Here is a 24,315-nt window from a genome sequence, read left to right as displayed (position 1 = left end):
AGAAAATAATTTGAAGTGAATGAAAATGAAAGCACAATATGCCAAAACTTGCGGATGCAGTAAAGGCAGAGCTCAGAGGGAAATTTAGAGCTGTAAACGCCAACATTAAAAAAGAAGAAAGGTCTCAAATCAATAAGCTAACTTCACACTTTGAGGAATTAGAAAGAAACGAGCCATCAGAAGGAAAGAAATAATAAAGATTAGAGCAGAGATAAATGAAAGAATAGAAAACAGAATCAGCAAAACCAAAAATTGTTTCTTTGGAAAGAACAGTAAGATTGACAAAACTTTACCTAGACCAACAAAGCAAAAAAGAAGATGCAAATAACTAAATTTAGTAATTAATGTGGGAATGTTACTACCAATCATAAAGGGAAGAAAAAATTATAAGAGAATACTATGGAGCCCTGGTGGCGCAGCACTTAAGAGCTATGGCTGCTAACCAAAGGGTTGGCAGTTCGCATCCACCAGCCGCTCCTTGGAAACGCTGTGGGGCAGTTCTACTCTGTACTCTAGGGCCACTATGAGTCAGAATCGACTGACTCAATGGCAATGGGTTTGGTTTTTTTTTTTTCTTTAATGAACGGTCGTATACCAACAAATTAAATAATCTAGATGAAATAGACAAAATCCTAAAAACATACATATTACTAAAACTGACTCAAGAAGAAATTGAAAATCTCAACAGACTTTTAACAAGTGAGGAGGTTGACTTAGTAATCAAAAGCCTTTCAACAAATAAAAGCCCAGGGCCAGGTGGCTTCACTGGTGAATTCTACCAAACATTTAAAGGAGAATTAGCACATCCCTTCTTGTGCTCTTGAAAAAATAGAAGTGGAAGGAACACTTCCTAATGCATTCTGTGATGCCAGCATTACACTGATCCCAAAGCCAGGATACAGACACCACAAGAAAACTACAGACCAATATCCGTTATGAATATAGGTGCAAAACTCCTCAATCAAATACTAGCAAATCAAATCCAACATCATATTAAAAGGGTTATACAACATGACCAATTGTGATTTTATCCCAGGATTGCAAGGCTGGTTCAATATAAGAAAATTAATCAATGTAATATACCACATTAATAGAGCAAAGGAAAAAAAAAAACCACATGATTATCTCAATTCAAGCAAAAATTGCATTTGACAAAATCCTAAATCCTTTCATGGTATGTTTTTTTTCTGTGTACTTTAGATGAAGGTTTACAGAACAAACTAGTTTCTTATTAAATGGTTAGTACACATATTATTTTATGACATTGGTTAACAACCCCATGACATGTCAACACTCTCCCTTCTCATCCTTGGGTTCCCTATTATCAGCTTTCCTGTCCCCTCCTGCCTTCTAGTCCTTGCCCCTGGGCTGGTGTGCCCCTTTAGTCTTGTTTTGTTTTATGGGCCTATTTAATCTTTGCCTAGAGGGGGAAGTTTGGGAGGGACTTCATTCTTGAGCTAAAAGGGTTTCTGGGGGCCATACTCTAAGCGTTTCTCCAGTCTCTGTCGGGCCAGTAAGACTGGTCTTTTTTGGGGGAGTTAGAATTTTGTTCTACATTTTTCTCCAACTCTGTATGGTACCCTGTATTGTGATCCCTGTCAGAGCAGTCAGTGGTGGTAGCAGGCACCATCTAGTTTTACTGGACTCGGTCTGGTAGAGGCTGTGGTAGATATGGTCCATTATTCCTTTGGACTAATCTTTCCCTTGTACGTTTAGTTTTCTTCATTCTTCCTTGTTCCCAAACGGGTGAGACGAGTGGAGTATCTTAGATGGCCACGCACAGGCTTTTAAGATCCCAGATGCTACTCGCCAAAGTAGAATGTAGAACATTTTCTTTATAAACTATGTTATGCAAATTGAGCTAGATGTTCCCCGAGACCATGGTCCCCACAGCCCTCAGTCCAGCAATTCGGTCCCTCAGGGAGTTTGGGTGTGTCTATGGAGCTCCCATGACCTTGCCTTGTACAAGTTGTGCTGGCTTCCCCAGTATCGTGTACTGTCTTACCCTTCACCAAAGTTACCACTTATCTATTGTCTATTTAGTGTTTTTCCAGCCCTACCCTTCCCCTCCCTCATAACCATCAAAAATTGTTCCTTTTTGTGTGTAACCTTTTCACGAGTTTTTACAGTAGTCGTCTCGTACGATTTTTGTCCTTTTGTGATTGACTTATTTCACTCAGCATAATGCCCTCCCAAGTTCATCCATGTTACGAGATGCTTCACAGATTCATCATTCCTCTTTATCTTTGTGTAATACTCTTTTGGTGAAGTCTTTTGATGAGCATTAGTATTTAATTTTTAGAAGATCCTGGTTATCTAGCTTATCTTCTGGAGTTTGTGTGTTGTTGGTTATTGTTTGCATCCTGTTAATGCCATTTATTAGGGTCTCTAGTGTTGATCCTATTTTTTCTTCTATGAACTTTATAGCTTTTGGCTTCCAGCACAATGTTAAATAGGAGTGGTGATAAAGGGCATCCTTATCTTGTTCCTGTTCTCAAGGGAAATGTTTTCAGCCTCTCTGTTAAGAATGGTGTTGGCTGTTGGTTTTGCATAGATGCCCTTTATTATGTTGAGAAATTTCCCTTCTACTCCTATTTTATTGTTTCTATCAGGAGTGGGTGTTGGACTTTGTCAAATGCCTTTTCTGCATTGATTGAGATGATTGTGTGATTCTTTTCTTTCGTTTTTTTTTTTTTATGTGGTGGATTCTGTTGACTGATTTTCTAATGTTGAACCACCTTTGCATACCTGGTATGAATCCTACTTGGTCATGGTGTATTATATTTTTGATATGATGCTGAATTCTATTGGCTAGAATTTTGTTGAGAATTTTTGCATCTATATTCATGAGAGATATTGGTCTGTAATTTTCTTTTTTAGTGGTGTCTTTGCCTGGTTTTGGTATCAGTGTTATGCTGTCTTCATGGAATGAATTTAGAAATATTCCTTCCTTTCCTATGTTCTGAAATAGTTTGAGTAGTACTGGTATAGTCTCTGAATGTTTGGTAGAATTCTCCAGTGAAGCCATCTGGGCCAGGGATTTTTTTTTGTTGGGAGTTTTTTAAATTACCTTTTCAATCTCTTTTCTTGTTATGGGTCTGTTCAGATTTTCAACATCATTTTGTGTTAATTTGGGTAGGTAGTGTATTTCTAGAAATTTGTCCATTTCCTCCAGGTTTTCAAATTTGTTGGAGTATAGTTTTTCATAATACGCTGTTACGACCCTTTTTATTTCAGTTAGGTCTGTTGCAATGTCCCCCATTTCTTTTTTATTTGAGTTGTTTGTGTCCTCTCTTGTTTTTCTTTTGCCAGCTTGGCCAGTGGTTTGTCAATGTTGTTGATCCTTTCAAAACACCAACTTTTGGTTTTGTTGATTCTTTCTATTGTTTTTCTATTCTCTATTTCATTTATTTCTGCTCTGATCTTTATTATTTCCTTTCTTCTTGTGGCTGTGGGATTTTTTTTTTTTTTTTGCTGCTTTCTACTTGTTCAAGTTATGCAGCTAATGTTTTGATTTTGTCCCTCTCTTCTTTTTTGATGTGTGCATCTATTACTATAAATTGACCTCTGAGGACTGCCTTTGCTGTGCCCAAAGGTTTTGGTTGATGTGTTCTCAGTCTCACTTGATTCTAGGAATTTTTTGGTTCCATCTCTGATTGCTTCTATTAGTCATGGTTTTTAAGCAGGGTATTATTCAGTTTCCATGTAATCGATTTTTTTTTTTTCCTTGCTCTTCCTGTTAATTTCTACCTTGATGGCATTGTGGTCAGAGAAGACACTTTGTATTACTTTGATGTTTTGAATTTTGTTGAGGGTTGCTGTGTGACCTAAAATGTGCGCTATTCTGGAGAATGTTCCATGTGGGTTGGAAAAGAATGTGCACTTTGCAGCTGTTGGGTGAAGTGTCTATGAGGTCACATTGGCTAAGCGTGCCCTTTAGCTCTTCTATATCTTTGCTGAGTTTCTTTCTAGATGTTCTGTCCTTTACCAAGAGTGGTGTGTTGAAATCTACTATTACTGTGGAACTGTCAATTTGTCTTTTCAGTGCTGTTAAGTTTGTTTTATGTATTTTGGAGCCCTATCATTGGGTTCGGAAACCCTGGTGGCCTAGTGGTTAAGTGCTACGGCTGCTAACCAATGGGTTGGCAGTTCGAATCCACCAGACACTCCTTGGAAACTCTATGGGGCAGTTCTACTCTGTCCTATGGGGTTGCTATGAGTTGGAATTGACTCTGGGTATTATTGGGTTCATAGATGTTTATTATGGTTATGTCTTCATGATGGATTATCCCTTTAATCATTATATAGTGCCCTTCTTTGTCTTTTATGGTGAATTTTGTTTTAAAGTCTATTTTATCTGAGATTAGTGTTGTCACTCCTGCACTTTTTTGGTTGCAGTTTTCTTGATATATTTTTTTCATCTTTCCATTTTCAATATATTTATGTCTTTGTTTCTAAGGTGTCTCTCTTGTAGACAGCATATTGATGGATCGTTTTTTTAATCCATTTTGTCACTGTTTAACTCTTTATGGGTGCATTTAAGCCATTTACGTTCAGTGTGATTATTGATAAAATAAAAAAAATTTTTTTCTCTGTGTGATTATTGATAAGTGTGAGTTTATTGCTGTCATTTTGTACTGCTTTTTTTTTTTGTAGTGCTGATGTTTTCTTTGTACCTCTTACTCTCCTGTGCTGAATTCTTTTTTCATTTCTTTTGTTTTTGTAGATTTTGTTTTTACTGAGACTTTATTTTTCTTCTTTATTTTGATGAGTAGGCTTGTTAACTTCTTTTGTGCTTACCTTGATATTTACCCTTATCTTCCTACATTTGAAACAGTCTATTAATGCTTCGTATTGCCTTGCCTTCCTCTTCATTAGAAAGTCTATATCTGCACCATTTGTTCCCACTTTTGTTGTTCTGATGTTGTTGTCATTTACAGATTAACCTCTCTGCTTCCCTGTTGTAATTCTTCTGGTTTTGGATAGTCCTCGAGAGTTCATTTCCTAGGTTGGTATCTGGCTGGTATGATCTTGTGTCCTAGATTCAGGCTGTGGTCTGATGTTGTTTAATCTCAAACCAAAGGACTCCCTTTAATAATTCTTGTAAATTTAGTTTGGTTTTTACATATTCCCTTAATCTCTGTTTATCTGGAAGTGTCCTAATTTCACCATCATATTTGAATGAGAGTTTTGCAGGATGTATTATTCTTGGTTGGCAATTTTTTTCTTTCAACATTTTGTGTATGTCATCCCATTGTCTTCTTGCCTGCATGGTGTCTGCCGAATAATCAGAGCTTAGTCTTATTTTTTCCCCTGTGTATGTGACTTTTGTTTTTCTTGAGCTGCTCTCAGGATTCTTTCTTTGTCTTTCAGTTTTAGCAAGTGTGGTTATGGTATGCCTTGGTGATTTTCTTTTGGGGTCTATCCTGTATGTGGTTCATTTAGCTTCTTGGATGGTCGGCTTTTCATCATTCATGATATTAGGGAAGTTTTCTGTCAGCAATTCTTCAATGATCCTCTTTGTGTTTTCTGTTTTCTCTCCCCTGTTCTGGAACTCTGTCACTTGCAAATTTTTGGTTCTGATCGTATCCCACATAATTCTCAGAGTTTCTTCATTTTTCTTTATTCCTTTTTTCTGACTTTTCCCCAGAGTCGTATCCAAGTATTTGTCTTTAATTTTGCTGATCTTGTCTTCCATTGTTTGAATTCTATTGTTTCAGATCTGCTCCTCAGCCCTTGTGTGACATCGTCCATTTCTGAAATCTTGTTTATCTTTTTGGATTTCTAATTGTTGTTTTTGTATGATTTCTAGTTGTGAATTTATTTTGGCATTTTGTTCCTGTATTATTTTCCTGAATTCTTCCATTTTTTTGTCTGTATTTTCCATGAATATGTGAAGCTGTGAAGAACAGGGAAGTGGCTCCCAAGCTGGGCAGGAAAGCCTGGCTAGAAGGGGCTCCCAAGCCATGTAAAGAAAAAGAAAACAAACAAACAAGACAAAACAGAAGAAAACAACAACAACAACAACAAAGACTCCAGGGATCACACCAGCATGGTGGCACAGACCAGGGAAGCAGTTTCCCAGCTGAGCGATGCTTCACAGCCTTTCAAGAAGAAGCTAAGCTGGCACACAGAGCGAGGTGTTTGAGACAGAGGAGGGGGAGGTGGTGAGAGGCAGGGAAGAAACCAAAAGAATCCAAAAAAAGCAACACCAGCAACAAAAAAATGGCAGTTATGGGGCCGGACAGTGTGGGTGCAGTGAATCATAGCGGCATGTGTCTAGAGCCTATGCTTCCCGGCCAAGAGACTGTGGCCAGTGAGAAGCAGCAGAGGCTGAGTAGAGGGAAGAAGGGTGGGGGGTAGAAAAGTGTATATTGCTGGTTACTGGCTACTCTGTCTCCTGCTGGGAGCTCCATAAAGCTGCTTTCTCATACCCCCTGTCTGCCAGTCTCTGATGTGGATGGGGCGAATCCAAGCCATACAGACCCTGCACTTCCCAGCCAGCCTAGTAACCAAAGTCAGCTAGGAAGCAGTGGAGGCGGAGTAGGGGTGAGAAGGATGGGGGGTGGGAAAGCATATATCACTAGTTCCTGGTTTTTCTGTCTCCTGCGGGGACCTATGTGAAGCTCCTATCCTGTACCCCTGTCTTCTGATCTCTGATAGGAGTCCAAGATGGTGAATCTGCTGCGTTAGGTGATAGGGGACCTCCACACACATCTCTCCTCACTCTCAATTTTCTGTCAGTTTCTTATTTCATTTGGTTCTTGACTGAGCTCTTTATCTCTCCATTTGATGCTTAGGGTTCCAAGATTGATGTTTGTCTCCTTTTTGTTAGTTTTTCAGGTCTTTGCTGTGGAGGGATGGCGTGGTGCTTCTGTCTATAGCACCATGTTGGCTCCACCCCTCATGATAAAAACTCTTAATAAACTAGGAATAGAAGGAAACTGCTTCAACATAGTAAAGGCCACATATGAAAAACTCAGAGCTAGCATCATGCTAAATGGGGAAAGACTGAATGCTTTGCTTCAGGAATAATACAAGGATGATCATTTTTACTACTGCAATTCAATATTGTACTGAAAGTTCTAGCCAGAGCAATTAGGCAAGAAAAAACAAATAAAAGGCATCCAAATAGTAAAGGAAGAATTAAAAGTTATCTATTCACAGATGACATTTCTTATATATAGAAAATCTCAAGGAGTCCTCAAGAAAAAGCTACTAAAACTAATAAATTCAGCAAAGTTGCAGAGTAAAAAGAGTCAATACACAAAAATCAGTTGTGTTTCTATACATACTAATGTACAATCTGAAAAGGAAATTAAGACAATTTCATTTATAATAGCATCTAAAAGAATAAAATAACTAGGAATAAATTTAACCAGGAGGTGAAAGACTTGTACAATGAAAAATATAAAACATTGCTGAAATTAAATAAGACCTAAATAAATGGAAAGACATCCTGTGTTAATGGACTGGAAGGCTTAATATGGTTAAGATTTAAATACTACAGAAAGAAATCTACAGATTCAACATAATCCCAATCAAAATTACAACAGCCTTTTTTCAGACATGGAAAAGCCAATCCTCAAATTCATATGAAATTTCAAGAGGCCCCAAGTAGCCAAAACAACCTTGAAAAAGAAGAACAAAGTAGGTGGACTCACACTTCAGATTTCAAAACATACTATAAACCTATGGCAATCAAAATATGTGGTTCTGGTATAAGGATAGATATACACACAATGGAATAGAACTGAGAATCCAGAAATAAATCTATGACCAACTGATTTTCAACAAGGGTTCCAAGTCCATTCAATGGGGAAAGAATGGTTTCTTCAACAACGGGTGCTTGAAAAACTGAATTTTGACATACAAAAGAATGAAGTTAGACCCATACCTCACACCATATATGAAAACTAACTCAGAATGGATCAATGACCTAAACATAAGAACTAAAACTATAAAATGCTTAGAAAACACATAGGGGTAAAGCTTCAACACCCCCCTTTTAAAACAATGAATTCTTAGATATGACACCAAGAGCATAAGCAACAAAAGACAAAATGGATAAGTAGTCTTTTAAATAATAATAATAAAGCTTTGGTGCAACAAAAGACATTATCAAGAAAGTGAAGAGACAGCCTACAAAATGGGAGAAAATATTTGATAATCATATATCTGATAAGGTTTAATATCCAGAATATATAGAGAGCGCCTTCAACTCAACAACAAAAATAACTGAATTATAAAATTGGCCAAAGACTTGAATAGACATTTCTCCAAAGAAGATATTCAAATGACCAGTGAGCACGTGGAAAGATGCTCAACAACTTAAGGAAATGAAAATCAAAATCACAATGAGATACCACTTCACACCCACTAATATGGCTAATATCAATAAAGTGGAAAATAATGAGTGTTGGCAAGGGTGCAGAGAAATTGGAACCCTTGTGCATTGTTGGTGAGAAGGCAAAATGGTACAACCACTGTGGACAAGAGTTTGGCAGTTTCTCTTGAAGTTAAACACAGAATTACCATATGACCCACCAACTCCACTCCTAGGTGTACCTTCAAAGACATGAAAGCAGGGACTCAAACATATAGTTGTACACCAATGTTCATCGCAGCACTATTCACAAGAGCCAAAAGGCGGAAACAATGCAAGTGTCCATCAATAGATGAATGGATACACAAAATGTGGTATACACATACAATGGAATATTATTCAGCAATAAAGACAAATGAAGTTCTTACACATGCTATGACATGGACGAACTTAGAAAACATTATGCTGAGTGAAATAAGTCAGAAACAAAAAGACAAATATTGTATGATTCCATTTATATGAAATAGCTAGAATAGTCAAATGCATAGAGAAAAAAGTTCATTAGTGGTTACCAGGGCTGGGGGTAGGGGTAATGGGTAGCTATTGCTTAAGAGGTACTGTTTGTGTTGGGGAAAATCTTTTGGAAATAGATAATTATAACGGTTGCACAACATTTTGAATGTAATTAATGTCCCAAGTTGTACACTTAAAAACGATTAATATGGCAAATTTTTTGTTATATGTATTTTACTACAATAAGATAAAAAAGAATAATTTTTTTTTTAAAAGGGCATCCTCAGATAAAAAATGAGAGAATTTGTTGCTAACAGAACAGCTTTACAGGAAATACTAAAGGGAATCTTTCAGGCTAAAAGTAACACTAGTTAGTAACTTGAATCCGCAGGAAGAGATATGTCGGTAAATATAAAAGAATTTATACAGTTTTCTTCTCATTTTCTTTCTTGATCTTTTTAAAATACATACCTTTGTAGAAAGCAATAATTATAACACTGTATACATTTTTTTTGTATACATGGGTTTATATATCATACTGTATTTTTTAGCAAATAACACACACTTTCTACTTTTGTTTGCTAGCTGCACCCTTCCCCCACCACGTACTTATATAAGTATAAGTTATACTATTATCAGACTGCATAAAAAAGCGAGACCCAACTATATGCTCCTTAAAATAAAAGTACCTTAGATTCAAAGACACAGATAGGTTGAAAGTAGAAGGATAGAAAAAAAGATATACCATGCACACAGTAAAAGAGCTGAAGTGGCTATGTTAATATTAGACAACATAAACTTTAAGATGAAAAATAGTGTTAGAGACAAATAGAGACATTTCATTTGACGCAAGGGTCAATACATCAGGAAAATATAAAAATTATAAACGTATACACATTTAATAGCAGAGCCCAAAAATACCTGAAGCAAAAATTGATAGGACTGAAAAGAAACAGATGATTAAAAATCATAGTTGGAGATTTGAATATCTCATTCCCAATCATTGATAAAACAAGTAGACAGAAACTGCAGCAAGGATATAGGAGATATGAATAATGCTATCGATCAACTTGACATAATTGGCATTTATAGAACACCCCACCAGATTTCTCCAGAGTACATTTTCTTTTCAAGCATACATGTAACATTCTTCAGGATAGATCTATGCTAGGCCATAATAAGTCTCAATAAATTTTAAAAAGATTGAATTCATACAAAATACGTTTTCTGATCACAACAAATTAAATAAGAAATGCACAACAGAAAAAAATCTGGGAAAACTTCAAATATTTAAAAATTAAACAACACACTTTTAAATAATCCATGGATCAAAGAATAAATCACAAGAAGAAACTTAAAATATTTTAGTAGAATGAAAGAAAAACATACCAAAAATTATGAGATGCAGATAAAACCATACGCAGAGGGAAATGTATAATTTAAATTGCCTATATCAGGAAAAAAGAAAGATGTCAAATCAATAACCTAAGCTTCCACATTAAGAAACTAGAAAAGAAGAACAATCTATATTTACGTCAAGCAGGACAGAAATATTAAAGATTAGAATGGAAATCTTTGAAACAGAAAAGAAAACCAACAGAGAAAATCAGTGGAGCAAACAGTAAATTCTTGGAAAAGGGTTCTAACTCTTAGTTAAACTGATCAAGATAATAAGAGTGAAGACACAAATGACCAAAACTGGGAAAGAGTCTGACTGGGACATCACTGCTGACCATGAAAAAATTAAGAGAATTCTAAGAGAATATTCCACCGGGCATCTATCAGTTTGTCTTACTGCGGTGGCTTGCATGTTGCTGTGATGCTGGAAGCTATGCCAACAGTATTTCAAATACCAGCAGGGTCACCCACGTCGGACAGATTACAACAGAGCTTCCAAACTAAGACAGACTAGGAAGAAGGGCCTGGCAGTCTACTTCTGAAAAAATTGACCAATGAAAATCTTATGAATAGCGGCAGAACATTGTCTGATATAGTGCCAGAAGATGAGCCCCTCAGGTTGGAAGGCACTCAAAATACAACTGGGGAAGAGCTGCCTCCTCAAAGTAGAGCGGACCTTAATAACGTGGATGGAGTCAAGCTTTTGGGACCTCCATTTGCTGATGTGGCATGACTCAAAATGAGAAGAAACAGCTACAGACATCCATTAATAATTGGAACATAGAATGTATGAAGTATGAATCTAGGAAAATTGAAAGTCATTGAAAATAAAATGGAATGCATAAACATCATTATCCTAGGTGTTACTGAGGTGAAATGCACTGGTATTGGCCATTTTGAATCATATAATCATATGGTTTGTTATGCCAGGAGTGACAAATTGAAGAGGAATGGCATTGCATTCACTGGCAAAAAGAACATTTCCAGATCTATCCTGAAGTACAATGCTGTCAGTGATAGGGTAATATCCATACGTCTACAAGGACGACCAGTTAATATGACTATTATTCAAACCTCTGCACCCAATACTAAACCCAAAGATGAGAAAATTGAAGATTTTTAACCAATTTTTGCAGTCTGAAATTGATCAGACATGCAATCAAGATGCATTGATAAGTACTGGTGATTGGAATGCAAAAGCTGGAAACAAAGAAGATGGATCAGTAGTTGGAAAATATGGCCTTGGTGATAGTAATGATGCCACGGATCACATGATGGAATTTTGCAAGACTGACTTCTTCATCGCAAATACATTTTTCAGCAACATAAACAGTGGTTATACATGTGGACCTTGCCAGGTGGAATACATAGGAATCAATCAACTACATCTGTGGAAAGAGGCAATGGAAAAGCTCAATATTATCAGTCAGAACAAGGCCAGGGGTCAGTTGTGGAACAGATCATCAATTGCTCATATGTAACTTCAAGTTGAAACTGAAGAAAATGAAAAGAGTCCACAAGAGCCAAAGTACGACATTCTCACTTGAATTTAGAGACCATCTCAAGAATAGATATGACAGGTTGAACACTAATGACCAAACACCAGATGAGTTGTAGAAGGACATCATACATGAAGAAAGCAAACCAAAAACCAAAGCTGCTTCTGACTCTAGCGACCCTATAGGACAGAGTAGAACTGCCCCATAGAGTTTCCAAGGAGTGTCTGGCAGATTCGAACTGCCAACATTTTGGTTAGCAGCCGTAGCACTTAACCACTACGCCACCAGGGTTTCCTATGAAGAAAGCAAGAGATCATTAAAAAGACACGAAAGAAAGAAAAGACCAAAATGGATGTCAGAAGAGACTCTGCAACTGGCTCTTGAACATAGAATAAAGCTAAAGTGAAAGGAAGAAATAATGAAGTAAAAGAACTGAACAGAAGATTTCAAAGGGAAGCTTGAGAAGACAAAGTGAAGTATTATAATGACATGTGCAAAAACCTGGAGTTAGAAAACCAAAAGGGAATAACACGCTTGGCATTTCTCAAGCTGAAAGAACTGAAGAAAAAATTCAAGCTTCAAGTTGCAATGTTGCAAGAATCTATCGGCAAAATATTGAAAGACCCAGGAAGCATCAAAAGAAAATGGAAAGAATACACAGAGTCACTGTACCAAAAAAACCTGATTGACTTTCAACCATTTCAGGAGGTAGCATATGATCAAGAACCGATACTGCTGAAGAAAGAAGTTCAAGTGCTTACTCATCCATGTCAACAAATTTGGAAGAAAGCTACCTGGACAACTGACTGGAAGAGATCCATATTTGTGCCCAAATCACCTTTGCAAAGAAAGGTGATCCAACAGAGTGTGGAAATTATAGAACAATATCATTAATACCACACACAAGTAAAATTGTGCTGAAGATCATTCAAAAGCAGTTGCAGCAGTACATCAACAGGGACTGCCAGAAAGTCAAGCTGGATTCAGAAAAGGACGTGGAATGAGGGATATCATTGCTGAGATCAGATGCATTTTGGCCAAAAGCAGAGAATAACAGAAAGATGTTTACATCTTTCTGTTTCACCGACTATGCAAAGGCCTTTGACTGTGTGGGTCATAACAAATTATGGGTATATTTCAAAGAATGGGAATTCCAGAACACTTAATTGTGCTCATGAGGGACCTGTACATAGACCAAGAGGCAGTCTTTCAAACAGAACAAGGGGATACTGTGGCTTAAAATCAGGAATGGTGTGTGTCAGAGTTGTATCCTTTCCATCCATATGCTGAGCAAATAATCCAAGAAGGGGGACTATGTGAAGAAGAATGGGGTATCAGAACTGGAGAAAGACTCAATGACAACCTGCATTATGCAGATGACACAACCTTGCTTGCTGAAAGAGGCCTTGAAGCCTTACTGATGAAGAACAAAGACTATAGCCTTCATTATGGATTACATCTCAATATAAAGAAAACAAAAATTCTCACAACTGGACCAATAGACAACATAATGATAAATGGAGAAAATATTGAAGATGTCAAGAATTTCATTTTACTTGGATATGGAATCAACACCCATGGAAGCAGCAGTCAAGAAATCAAATGACACATTGTATTGGGCAAATCTGCTGCAAAAGACCTCTTTAAAATGTTAAAAAGCAAAAATGTCAGCTTGAAGACTAAGGTGCACTTGACCCAAGCCATGGTGTTTTCAATCACCTACTATGCATGCGAAAGCTGGACAGTGAATAAGGAAGACAAAAAGAATTGGTGCCTTTAAATTATGGTGTTGACAAAGAATATTGAATATACCATGGACTACCAAAAGAATGAACAAATTCGTCTTGGAAGAAGTACAACCAGAATGCTCCTTAGAAGCAAGGATGGCAAGACTAGGTCTCGTGTACTTTGGACTTGTTAACAGGAGGGATTAGTCCGTGGAGAAGAACATCATGCTTGGTAAAGTAGAACCCAGTGCCATTGAGTCGATTCCGACTCATAGTGACGTAGAGGATGAGTGAAAAAGAGGAAGACCCTCAACGAGATGGATTGACACAGTAGCTGCAACAATATGCTTAAGCATAACAATGACTGTGAGGATGGCTCAGGACTGGGGGATGTTTTGTTCTGTTGTACATGGGGTCACTATGAGTTGGAACCAACTTGACGACACCAATCAACAACAACAATGCGCTGCTGGTGGGAATGTAAAATGGTACAACTGCTTTGGAAAATGATATGGCACTTCCTTAGAAAGCTAGAAATAGAAATACCATACGATCCAGCATTTCCACTCCTAGGAATACACCCTAGAGAAATTAGGGCTGTCACTCGAATAGACACAGGCACACCCGTGTTAACTGCAGTACTGTTCACAACAGCAGGAAGATAGAAACAACCTAAGTGCCCATCAACAGATGAAAGGATAAACAAACCATGGTACATAAACACAATGGAAGACTATGCAAGGATAAAGAACAATGTTGAATCTTGAAACATCTCACAACATGGATGAATCTGAATTAGGCTGGGTGAAATAAGTCAGTCACAAAAGGACAAATATTATATGAGACCACTATTATAAGAACCTGAGAAAAGGGTTCACACAGAAAAAAAAACATTCTTCGCTGGTTATGTTTGGCCGGGGGGAATCACTAACTAGATAGTAGACAAGTGTCAACTTTGGTGAAGAGAAAGACAACACAAAATATAGGAGAAGTCAGCACAACTGCACCAAAGCAAAACCACAGAAGTTTCCTAAACACATCCAAACACTTTGAGGGACCGAGTAGCTGGGGCTGGGGGCTGGGGACTGGGGACCATAGTCTTGGGGGACATCTGTGTCAGTTGGCATAACACATTTCATAAAGAAAATGTTCCACATCCCAGTTTGGTGAGTAGCAGCTAGGGTCTTAAAAGCTTGTGAGCAGCCATCTAAGATATGTCCTTTGGTCCCATTCCATACGGAGCAAAGGAGAATGAAGAAAACCAAAGACACAAAGAAAATATTAGCCCAAAGGTCTAAAGGACCACGTGAACCAGAGACTCCACCAGCCTGAGCCCCGAAGAACTAGCCGGTGCTCGACTGCCACCACCGACCACTCTGACAAGGTCACAACAGAGAATCCCAGAGACAACAGGGGAAAAATGTAGAACAGAAGGCAAATTCAGGAAAAAAGACCAGGCTTTCTGGTCTGACCAGAGACTGAGACTCTGGCCCTCAGGCGCTGTGCTAACTCAGAACTGAAACCCCTCCCGAATCCTGCTTTTCAGAGAAAGATTAGACAGGCCTGTAAAACAAACACTAACAGACATGAAGAACATGCTGCTTAGTTTAATCAAATATATGAGACCTAATGGGCAACTCCTGCCCAAAAGTAAGATGAGAAGGGACAGGAACTAGACAAATGGACAGAGGGAACCTGGATGGAAAGGGGGAGCGTGCTGTCCCATTGTGGGGGTTGCAACCAATGTCACAAAATAATATGCGTATAAATTTTTGAATGAGAAATTAACTTGAGCTATAAACTTTTACCGAAAGCACAATAAAATTTATATATATATGTGTACATATATAAATATAATACTAAGTGAAAGAAGCTAGACACAAAAAACTACATGTTGTATGATTCCATTTATATAAAATGGTAGGAAAAGGCAAATTCATACAGTCAGAAAGCAAATCTGTGGTTGCCTGAGGCTGGGGGTGGCAGCCTGAGGCTGGGCGTGGCAGCAGGGATTGACTACAAAACAGGCTCCAGGGAATTTTGAGGGGTGATAGAAATATTCTTAAACTGGATTGTGACAATAGTTGCACAAGACTGAATTTATTAAAAATAATTGTATTGTACACTTAAAATGAGGTAATTTTATGACATGTAAATTATACCTGAATAAAGCTGTAAAAATATGAAATAAAAATAAGGTTCACAGAAAACAAATTAAGAATCAAATAGAATAACTGTGAGGAAAAATGACAGAATATAGATATGCAAGCCATAAGTCTCCATACAATTGCTGTTAACTTCCCTCTGAGTTTCCTGGCAACCCATGTGAGCAGAGAAGTGCTGCCCATTGGAGGAACGGGTGTGGTTCGCTGCCATTGAGTCGGGCCCCAACTCATGGTACCCATGCACAATGGAACAAAACACTACTGAGTCTTGCACCATCCCCACATTGGTTTGGACTCGGTTTTCATTGGGTGATTCTCGGAAGTAGATCTCCAGGTCTTTCTTTCTAGGCCATCTTAGTCTGGAAGCTCTGTAGAAACCTGTTCAGCATCAGAGCAAAACACAAACCTCCACTGACAGAGAGGTGATGGCTGCACACGAGGTGCATTGGCCAGGAATTGAACCTGGGCCTCCCGCATAGAAGGGGAGAAGTCTACCACTGAACCACCACTGCTCCTACTGGAGGAGAAGGCCTATGTAATTTTTTGAGAAATGCAAAGCTATTCTCAGTCTTTACTTACAAAAGCAATTTCTCAACTGTACCTTCACCTTAGAAGAGCTAGAAAAAAAAACAAAACAAAACACAAATAGTGTCCTTAACAATATCCTATGACAAATGCAATAATGGGCTCTATAAAGTAATTTCTTCTAATATTCCTTGACAAAAGTTATGAATATGATACCAACACAGCCCAGAGAAAGCTGGTCTGCTGAGGCTAAGAACATGTGGCCCCACATTGCTTTCTGGATGTCCAGCTTGATTCAAAGGTAAATCATAGAATATTTAGAGAGCTGGATGGCGTTCCTAGAGTGCTTTGGAAAAATCCTTCATAAATAAAATTTATCTCAATGGGATATTTTTATATGAGTTGATAACAATTATTGTACATCCTGCCCCCCACACCCCTGCAAAGAGCTGGAGTGTAGTAGTTTTGAGTTGCTAATTAAGGGCACAAATCCCATATGGAGCTGTTGGATTTAAGGCATCCCTTGATATATTCAGAAACCCTCGTGGCCTAGTGGTTAAGTGCTACAGCTGCTATCCAAAGGGTCTCGAATTCGCCAGGCACTCCTTGGAAACTCCATGGGGCAGTTCTACTCTGTCATATAGGGCCGCTATGAGTCGTAACTGACTCGATGGCACTGGGTTGGGTTTTCTTGATGTATTCTGTAAAATTCACGTAACTAAAGTAGGAGTCCTATGATTTCAAATTCTGCTTGTAAAGTTAGACATTAGTGTTGTGTGTTTTTATGTCATACTTTTAAAAAATTTGCATAAATTAAATTTGCATTAAATCAAATGACATATTGCATTGGGCAAATCTGCTGTAAAAAATCTTTTTAAAGCGTTAAAGTGTAAAGATGTTACTTTGAGGTGGGCCTGACTCAAGCAATGATATTTTCAATCACCTCATATGCATGTGAGAACTGGACAGTTAATAAAGAAGACTGAAGAAGAATTGATGCTTTTGAATTATGGTGTTGAAGAATATTAAATATATCATGGACTGCCAGAGGAAAGAACAAAACTGTCTTGGAAAATGTACAGCCAGAATGCTCCTTAGAAGCCAGGATGGAGAGACTTTGTCTCACGTATTTTGAATATGTTATCGGGAGGGACCAGTCCGGACATAGTGCTTGGTAAAGTAGAGGGTCAGCAAAAAAAAAAAAAAAGGAAGACCCTAAATGAGATGGATTGATACAGTGGCTACAACAATGGGCTCAAATGTAGCAATGATTGTGAGAACGGTACAGGACCGGGCAGTGTTTTTTTCTGTTTTACATAGGTTTGCTATGAGTCAGAACCTACACAAAGGCACCTAACGACACCAACTTTATTGGGAGTCCTTCAGTGGTGCAAACGGTTAACTCACTTAACTGCTAATTGAAAGGTTCGTGGTTTGAGTCCACCCAGAGGCACCTTGGAAAACAGGCCTGGAGATCTACTTCCAAAAATCAGCCATCGAAAACCCTACGGAGCACAGTTCTACTCTGACACACATGGGGGTGCCATGAGTCACAGTACTTGTATTTTAGTGATCAAATGAGCAGAAAATTTAGATCCCTTGGCATTCACTCATTCATTCTCAGAAACGTCCCTCTTTTCTGGTTGCTATTGAGCTCCTGACCAGTATGGGGCAGGGGTCAGCGCCCATGGTTTCAGCTTTTGAGTGATTAAGAAGAAAAAAGTTTGTGAGCTTACACGTACAATTTTGCAGTTTTTTGCTAATCTTGATTCATTTTTTTTTTTTTTGGCTTGTTGGAATTTCAGAAGATGAAGGGAGCCATTGCTTTGAATAGAACCAATAACAGCAAATAATTTTGTCTACCCTGTAGTTAGCCCTTTACACGTTTTAACTCATTAATCCTCACAAAAACTCTCTGAGGTCTCAGGGAGGGTTCAGCAGGTGCACACAGACTCACGCACTTTGGGGCCAGGTTTGGATCAGAACGGTACTCACACAGATGGCTTCAAAGAGCTGAAAGATGATGTAAATTGGCAAGACCTGGTTCACAAGGGCAATGACTTCTCTGCAGAAGAAGTGGGAAAGAACACTCACTTGGAGCACTCAGAAAAGACTATCTTTAGATACACATTTGTGTCCCTTCTATTCTCCCCCAGGAGTCCTGTGTGGTACAAATGCTAGGTGCTAACCAAAAGGCTGGAAGTTCAGGTTCACCCAGAGATGCCTCAGAAAAAAGGCCTGATAATCTACTTCTGAAAAATCAGCCAGTGAAAACCCTATGGAGCACAGGTCCACTCTGACACACGTGGGGTCGCCATGAGTTGGAATCAACTTGAAGGTAACTGGTTTTTATTCCCCCGCCCCACCCACCCCCCATATTTTTGCAATAGAGGTCATTCCCTCGTGCAAACATAACTGACACTTACAGGCCTGAGTTTTCTATATGTCTGAGCCACATATTAAACCCCAGAAGCCCCGCCTACACCCCCCACCCCCTGCACAATTTGCTACTGCCCTTAGATTAGCATCTCGTCTATGGGCAAGCAAACAGTAGAGGACAGGACTTGGGTGGACAAGCACAGGGTAGGTGGACCACCCAGGGCCCACAAGATGTTGGTCTCCTCCCAGTGAGAGCAAAGATTGTGCTCTTCCCGTTTCCTGTAGACCCAGCACCCAGCCAGGCATGGAACAAGTCTCTGAGCACCAGCTGAGAACCACACCAAGATTTTCCAGGAGACAATGAAGAAAACTGATTACCTACTCGTCATTGGTAAAAATATGCCCCAGTTTATTTTTCAGGATGCTCAACAGGGTGCCCACAACCAGGGAACTGGCAACTGGAAGAGACAAAGGGAACAGCGGTGACAGCACCCAAACTGAGGACCCCAGCTTAGATCAGATAAATCAGTGCAAAGTTCCCAACCCTGTACCCTGAGGAGCTTTGGTTGCAGGGCCTAATGTATTAGTCATTCATACAGATGAAAACACATACTGTTTTGCAGTCACCTAGGAAGTCACCATGTAAAATGTGTTTTACTCCAGTGGTTCTCAAAGGGCAGTCTCTATACCAGTATCATCAGCATCACCTGGTAACTTGTTAGAAATGCAAATTTTCAGATAAGTGTCCAACCTATTACATCAGACCTCTGCTGGCCCAGCAACCTGTGTTCACAAGCCCTCCAGGAGATTCCATGCAGGCTGACACTTGAGAACCACTGCTCTACACAGATGAACTTGTCTGAATCTGTTAGTCTCAGGAGCAGAACGAATGGGTTGGGAAACACAGACATTCATTCTGTTGGGTGGGATGGGCAGATTCCAAGCTCATAGGCATGCTGGGAAGGTGGACTTACAGAAAGACGCTGGACTGTTGGAGGTTGAACCCTGGGGAGGAAGGGCCTTCCTGGTTTTGTGTACCGTAAGTTGTGGAAGTTAAACTGAAAGGCTGTCCCCAGGTGAGTTTGAGAGTCCCAGCAGCAGGGAAGGAGTGGGGAGGGGACAAGACAAGTAAGAGAGACATGTTTGGAGCTGCCTTCTGGGGCCAAGAACCCTGGGAAAGTGGCAGCTATCAACTTCCCATCAGCAGGGCCTGCTCTGGGTTGGACGGCAGACACAGCAGGTTTGGAAGGTAAACCATTTGGCTCTTCTGGATCCCAACATGCCAGGCCCTCATCTGATCAGGTCCTTGACTCACTCATGCCAGTGTCTCAGGAGGAGAGGGCTACCACCCACCTGTGCAGAGCACACCTGAGATGGCCGACCGCTTTGCTTGCACAGTGTCTAAAGCTCCCAGAGCTGTCCCCACTCGGACACAGACTGCGATGCTGAGCCCCATGGGAATCTAGATCAGAGATATGAAGGTGCTGTCAGTGGAGCCACTCTCCAGCCCCTGAGATGAAGTGGGATCCTGAGCCAGGAAAAGGCTGGGGGAGAGCAGCCCACCACCCTGGCCAGTAGGGAGAGAGCAAAGCAGGCTGGATAAGAGGAGAGGGCATTCATCGTTGCAGATGGCAGGCAGTGAGGTCTGAGGTGGGGAGGTGGTGTGGGGGTCCCCTAAGTGAGCCACAGAATCATTCCCTCACCAATGCCACCCCACCCACTCCATCAGAGACTTCACAGGAGTGCTGGCCTTGCAACTGAAATCAATGTGTTGCCAGAAAGGCACAAGGAAATGAATTTTAAAGCGGTGAATGTGGTCTTACGTAGACCAGGAAAGCTCCGCGTAAGAAGAAGAAAAAAAAAAAATTTAGTGGAAACAATTTGTAAAAATCAGAATCACCTGATAAACTAGCTTTGTAAACATAAATTTCTGTGAATTTTTTTGCTTAAATGGGGATCCCAGGCTCGGTGCCCTCAGGAGCCCTCAGATGCTGAGCGTCTGTGGGGAGGAGAGTGGCATGGGACTGAGGGAGATTGCTGTCTCTCAGCTCCAGCTGACTGGGTGTGCAGAATGCAGGCCTTTCCCTAAATGGAATGTCCTGTACTTTTAAGAAAAGCCAAACACCCAGATTATAATGTGAAATCTCCCAATTTGTGAATGATGTTAACAAATTTTAAAAATTCTACAGTCATCTGAACTGAATATTACACTTGTGTGTGCCACCTGTGTGCAAGCTCAGCCTTGGCCAAGCAGGTCTGGGACCTGATGCTACAGGACATGGGAGGGGTCCCTCACCCTGAGGCACCTCACATTCCCAGGAGAGGCTGCAGAGGGGTCCCTCAGGAGACATGGTGCCCTGTGTGGTGACAGATGACCCCCCGGGCACCCCCAAGGATCAGTGGGTGTTGGGCCCTAGGCGGAAAGTGTGGGAAGGCACCTGCAGAAAAGCCACTCACCATGTATGTCACCGTGGCCACCTCGTAGATGACCGCCTGGGCAGAAAGGTCCAGCACGCTGAGCAGACCTGTTGGGGGGTGGAGGAGAGCACAGTGCAGAGTGGGGAGTGGGAAGGGATCCAGCGCTCAGGTCAGTCAAATGCCACCTACTGGCCTAGCCAGTGGGGAGGAGTCCAGAGACTGGGAGACACTATGACTCTCTGCTCTGCGGACAAAGGGACCAATGATCCTGAAGAGCAGATTTGCAGCCAGAATTTTCCTACTTGGCCTTCTGCTTGCTGGGAAACCCTGGCCCAGTTGTTTTGCAGAATGTCCTGCAGGTTGCACCTCTCAGGAACAGAGGGGATGAGGGAGGGTCTGTCTTTAATGGGGGATGGACCAAGGTCAGGAGACCCAAGTTCGGGCCCTAGCCCTACCGTCCTTTTCTGGGTGACTGTGGACAATTTCTCTTATTTGTGGGACTCCACATTTTTCTCATCTGTAAATAGTGCCAGGGATTGGCCTAGGTTTCTTGGGGCTGTTCCAGGCCACGCTTTCTGCATTTCAGGATGTTTCAACTCTGTGCCGAGTGCCATGAGAAACACATGGGAAGTGCCAGGTGAGAGCCCTGCACTTGCCAAGCCCTTGAATGACTAACCCTCCCACCCAAGTCATTCCCTCCCTAACTTCTTCATTTGACTGACTCAGCCTGCTCTCACAGAGACCCACACAGTGCCAAGCCTGGTGCTGGGCAATTCTGGGGACACAGAGATGGAAGGTAAAAGGCACAGGTCTGCCTTCGGGGGAGAGATAGGTGAGCAACAGACTCAGCTGCACCAGCTGGGCTGTGCTGGGACCCACCCATGGACTCAGAGTGAGACCTGTGAACTCCCTGTCTAGGCCAGAGGCTTCTGGGTTGGGCAAGCTGCCCACACGTGGTGCCCCACCCTGCCCTCTTGCACGTACCCATGAGGAAGCTCCCGATCTCGTAGGCCCACCACTCGATGCACATCATGAGCATGCTGGGGATGGCCAGAGAGAAGAAGGAGCCCCAGTCCTGCAGGCACTGGCTGGACCAGCCTAGGAGCAGAAACCTGAGAGCTGAGCAGCAGCCACCCACAGACTGGGTGCCTGCCGCCACTGGGAGCGCAGGCCCAAGGCATGTGTCACCCCACACGGGGGTGGGAGGGGGGATGGGAGTCAGCTGACCTGGGAGCGGGCATTGGGGCCAGAGGAGAAGGATGCAGGCACAGGATAGCAGCCATCTGGCCACAGCAGAGCCAGATAAAGGGGTGGCTCAGGACCAGGAGGGGTCATGGGTGTAGGTCCCCATCCTGCCCCTTGACATCATGGACTTCAGGCAATACCCTACCCTTTTATCTGAAAACCTTGAGTCCGCAGTCTCCACCTTGCCTCCCCTAAAGGGTTGTTGGAGGGTAACCTGAAGTTAAGGGTGACGAAGAGACTCTCACAGTAGCCAGGGCTGTGTAAGATAGGAGAGGGGTGCAGGAGTCCCTGCCCCCAGCCAGGCTCTGGGTCTTGGAGGAACCCACATTCGACAGTCAGCTCTCAGGAGGCAGACAAGTGCAGTGCTCAGACCCCGAGACCTGAATCCGACAGGTGTGGGCTCAAGTCCACGCCCTACCACTTAGGACCTCTGACATACTAGACAAATTACTCAACCTCTCTCTGTCTCAGTTTCCTCAAGGTAAGATGGGGAGGTTTAAACAAGGGAAGGAATGCCAGGCACTCAGCATGCTGCTGACACTTAGGGCTTCTGCCTGCGTTACTAGTGTGACCAACACTATGGGATGCTCACTGACCAGGTTTGACTGGCCAACACAGTAGAACCTGGTCTGCAGCAGAGCTGTGGGTGCTGAAGGGGCAGAACAAAGGAGAAGGAAGGAGCCCTAAAGGGAAATGGAGGCAGGCCAGGGACAGGGCCTGCGGCCTCTACCTGGTGAGTGCCCACCCTCTACTCCAGGGTTTCTGAGGGGGGCTCTTCGCACGCACCTGCCCATGTCTCCAGGTGCAGCTTCTTGAGCACGATGTAGAAGAAGAGGAAGATGGTCTGCATGTACTGGGAGATGGTGTTGGCATAAGCAGAGCCCCTGGAAAGGAGGGAAGACAGGCTGTGGCTGATAGCCAAATGGCCCCTTGCGCTCTCCTGGAGCCCTCACTGCTCTTTCTGTGGGGTGGAGGTGGCTTCCCTGCTGATAGCCAGCATGGGGCAGCAAGGGGACACAGCCATGGCCTGGCCAGCACCCCCATCCCTGGAGTTGATCCTGCCCAGTAGCCAGGGGGTCTCTGGGCACTGCAATGCCACACAGGCAGCAAATACTACCATGTCCTTGGGGCCACCCAGCCAGCCCCTACTTGTCCCCATCTCCTGGTGGGCTGGATCTGGGGGATAGTGGAGTGTCCCTGCCCCATCTCATCAATGGGGAGTGATCCTCCTCCCACCTGACTGGGCCCACAGCAGAAGTGCCATGGGGCACCTGAGGACCATCAGGCCCCCTCCCCGTGGCCCCCTCGCTTAAGGACAGCACAGCAGCCTTGCACAAGTTCTTGCCTTGAGCAAGTCTGTGGTGGTAATTGTCTTCTGCCTGCACGAGGGTTCTCAGTGGGCAGTGCTCCCTGACCACACCCTTCAGCTCACCAGCCCCTGTGCCCATGGCAGGAGCTGCTCACCTGACCCCCAAGTTCAGCACAGAAACCAGGGCGTAGTTGGCCAAGCCGTTGACACAGTTCCCCACAATGCCACTGAGGACTTCAGGCCAGATGATCCCCTGAAATAAAGATTATCCACTAGCCTAAGGCCACAAGTAACCTCTGTTCCTTAAATGCAAGGACTTCCTTGCTCCCTCAGTCTTACCCACCCCTCAGGTGGGTAAGACTGAGGGAGTGTGAACAAGCCCAAACATGTCAGCTGTGTAGCAGTTTGGGGGCATGCTGCTTCTTGGTGGTCAGGACACAGGATGGCAGATAAGAAGTGACCCGGGCCTTCTCCTCTGACTCCCTGGTTCATAGATGGTAGAGAGGGAAAGCACAGAGGTATCTGTCCTGTCCCATTCAGTTGGAATCGGGGTATTCCTGAGCTGCCCGGGAAGTGTGCTGTCGGGGGAGGGAGCCTCCCTCCAGCCAGCGACCTGTACCTGATTTTGCAAATATTTTGCCAGCAGACAGTAGAGAAAAATTGCCTGTATGAAAAAGAAACAACAAATCAACAAACAACAACTCAGACTAGCGTTAACAGACATTTCCTTCTGGGACATAGATATCTGAGTTCCCTCAGGTCTCCTGCTCTGCTGTGGTGGGAGAAAGCAGGCAGAGTATGGGGCTCTAAG

The 24,315-nt window shown here is 42.0% G+C and overlaps 1 protein-coding gene across 1 annotated transcript in view; it reads right to left on the bottom strand.

The window, feature by feature from the left end:
• Positions 1 to 24,315, bottom strand: part of SLC47A2 (solute carrier family 47 member 2) — a 38,061-nt gene that overhangs the window by 6,387 nt on the left and 7,359 nt on the right. The window contains exons 6-13 of the mRNA XM_049874626.1: positions 24,124 to 24,168; positions 23,660 to 23,757; positions 22,982 to 23,079; positions 21,935 to 22,048; positions 20,990 to 21,057; positions 19,886 to 19,994; positions 18,915 to 18,990; positions 18,149 to 18,218 (exon numbers count right to left, since the gene is read on the bottom strand). Of these exons, the coding sequence (XP_049730583.1) occupies positions 18,149 to 18,218; positions 18,915 to 18,990; positions 19,886 to 19,994; positions 20,990 to 21,057; positions 21,935 to 22,048; positions 22,982 to 23,079; positions 23,660 to 23,757; positions 24,124 to 24,168 (678 nt within the window). The remainder of the gene's footprint in view (positions 1 to 18,148; positions 18,219 to 18,914; positions 18,991 to 19,885; positions 19,995 to 20,989; positions 21,058 to 21,934; positions 22,049 to 22,981; positions 23,080 to 23,659; positions 23,758 to 24,123; positions 24,169 to 24,315) is intronic.

This window comes from Elephas maximus, chromosome 2 (assembly GCF_024166365.1).
Source record: "Elephas maximus indicus isolate mEleMax1 chromosome 2, mEleMax1 primary haplotype, whole genome shotgun sequence".
In the NCBI taxonomy this organism is placed as follows: Eukaryota; Metazoa; Chordata; class Mammalia; order Proboscidea; family Elephantidae; genus Elephas; species Elephas maximus.
Note: the sequence above shows the minus strand (reverse complement) of the source record. Positions and strands in the feature narration are given on the sequence as shown.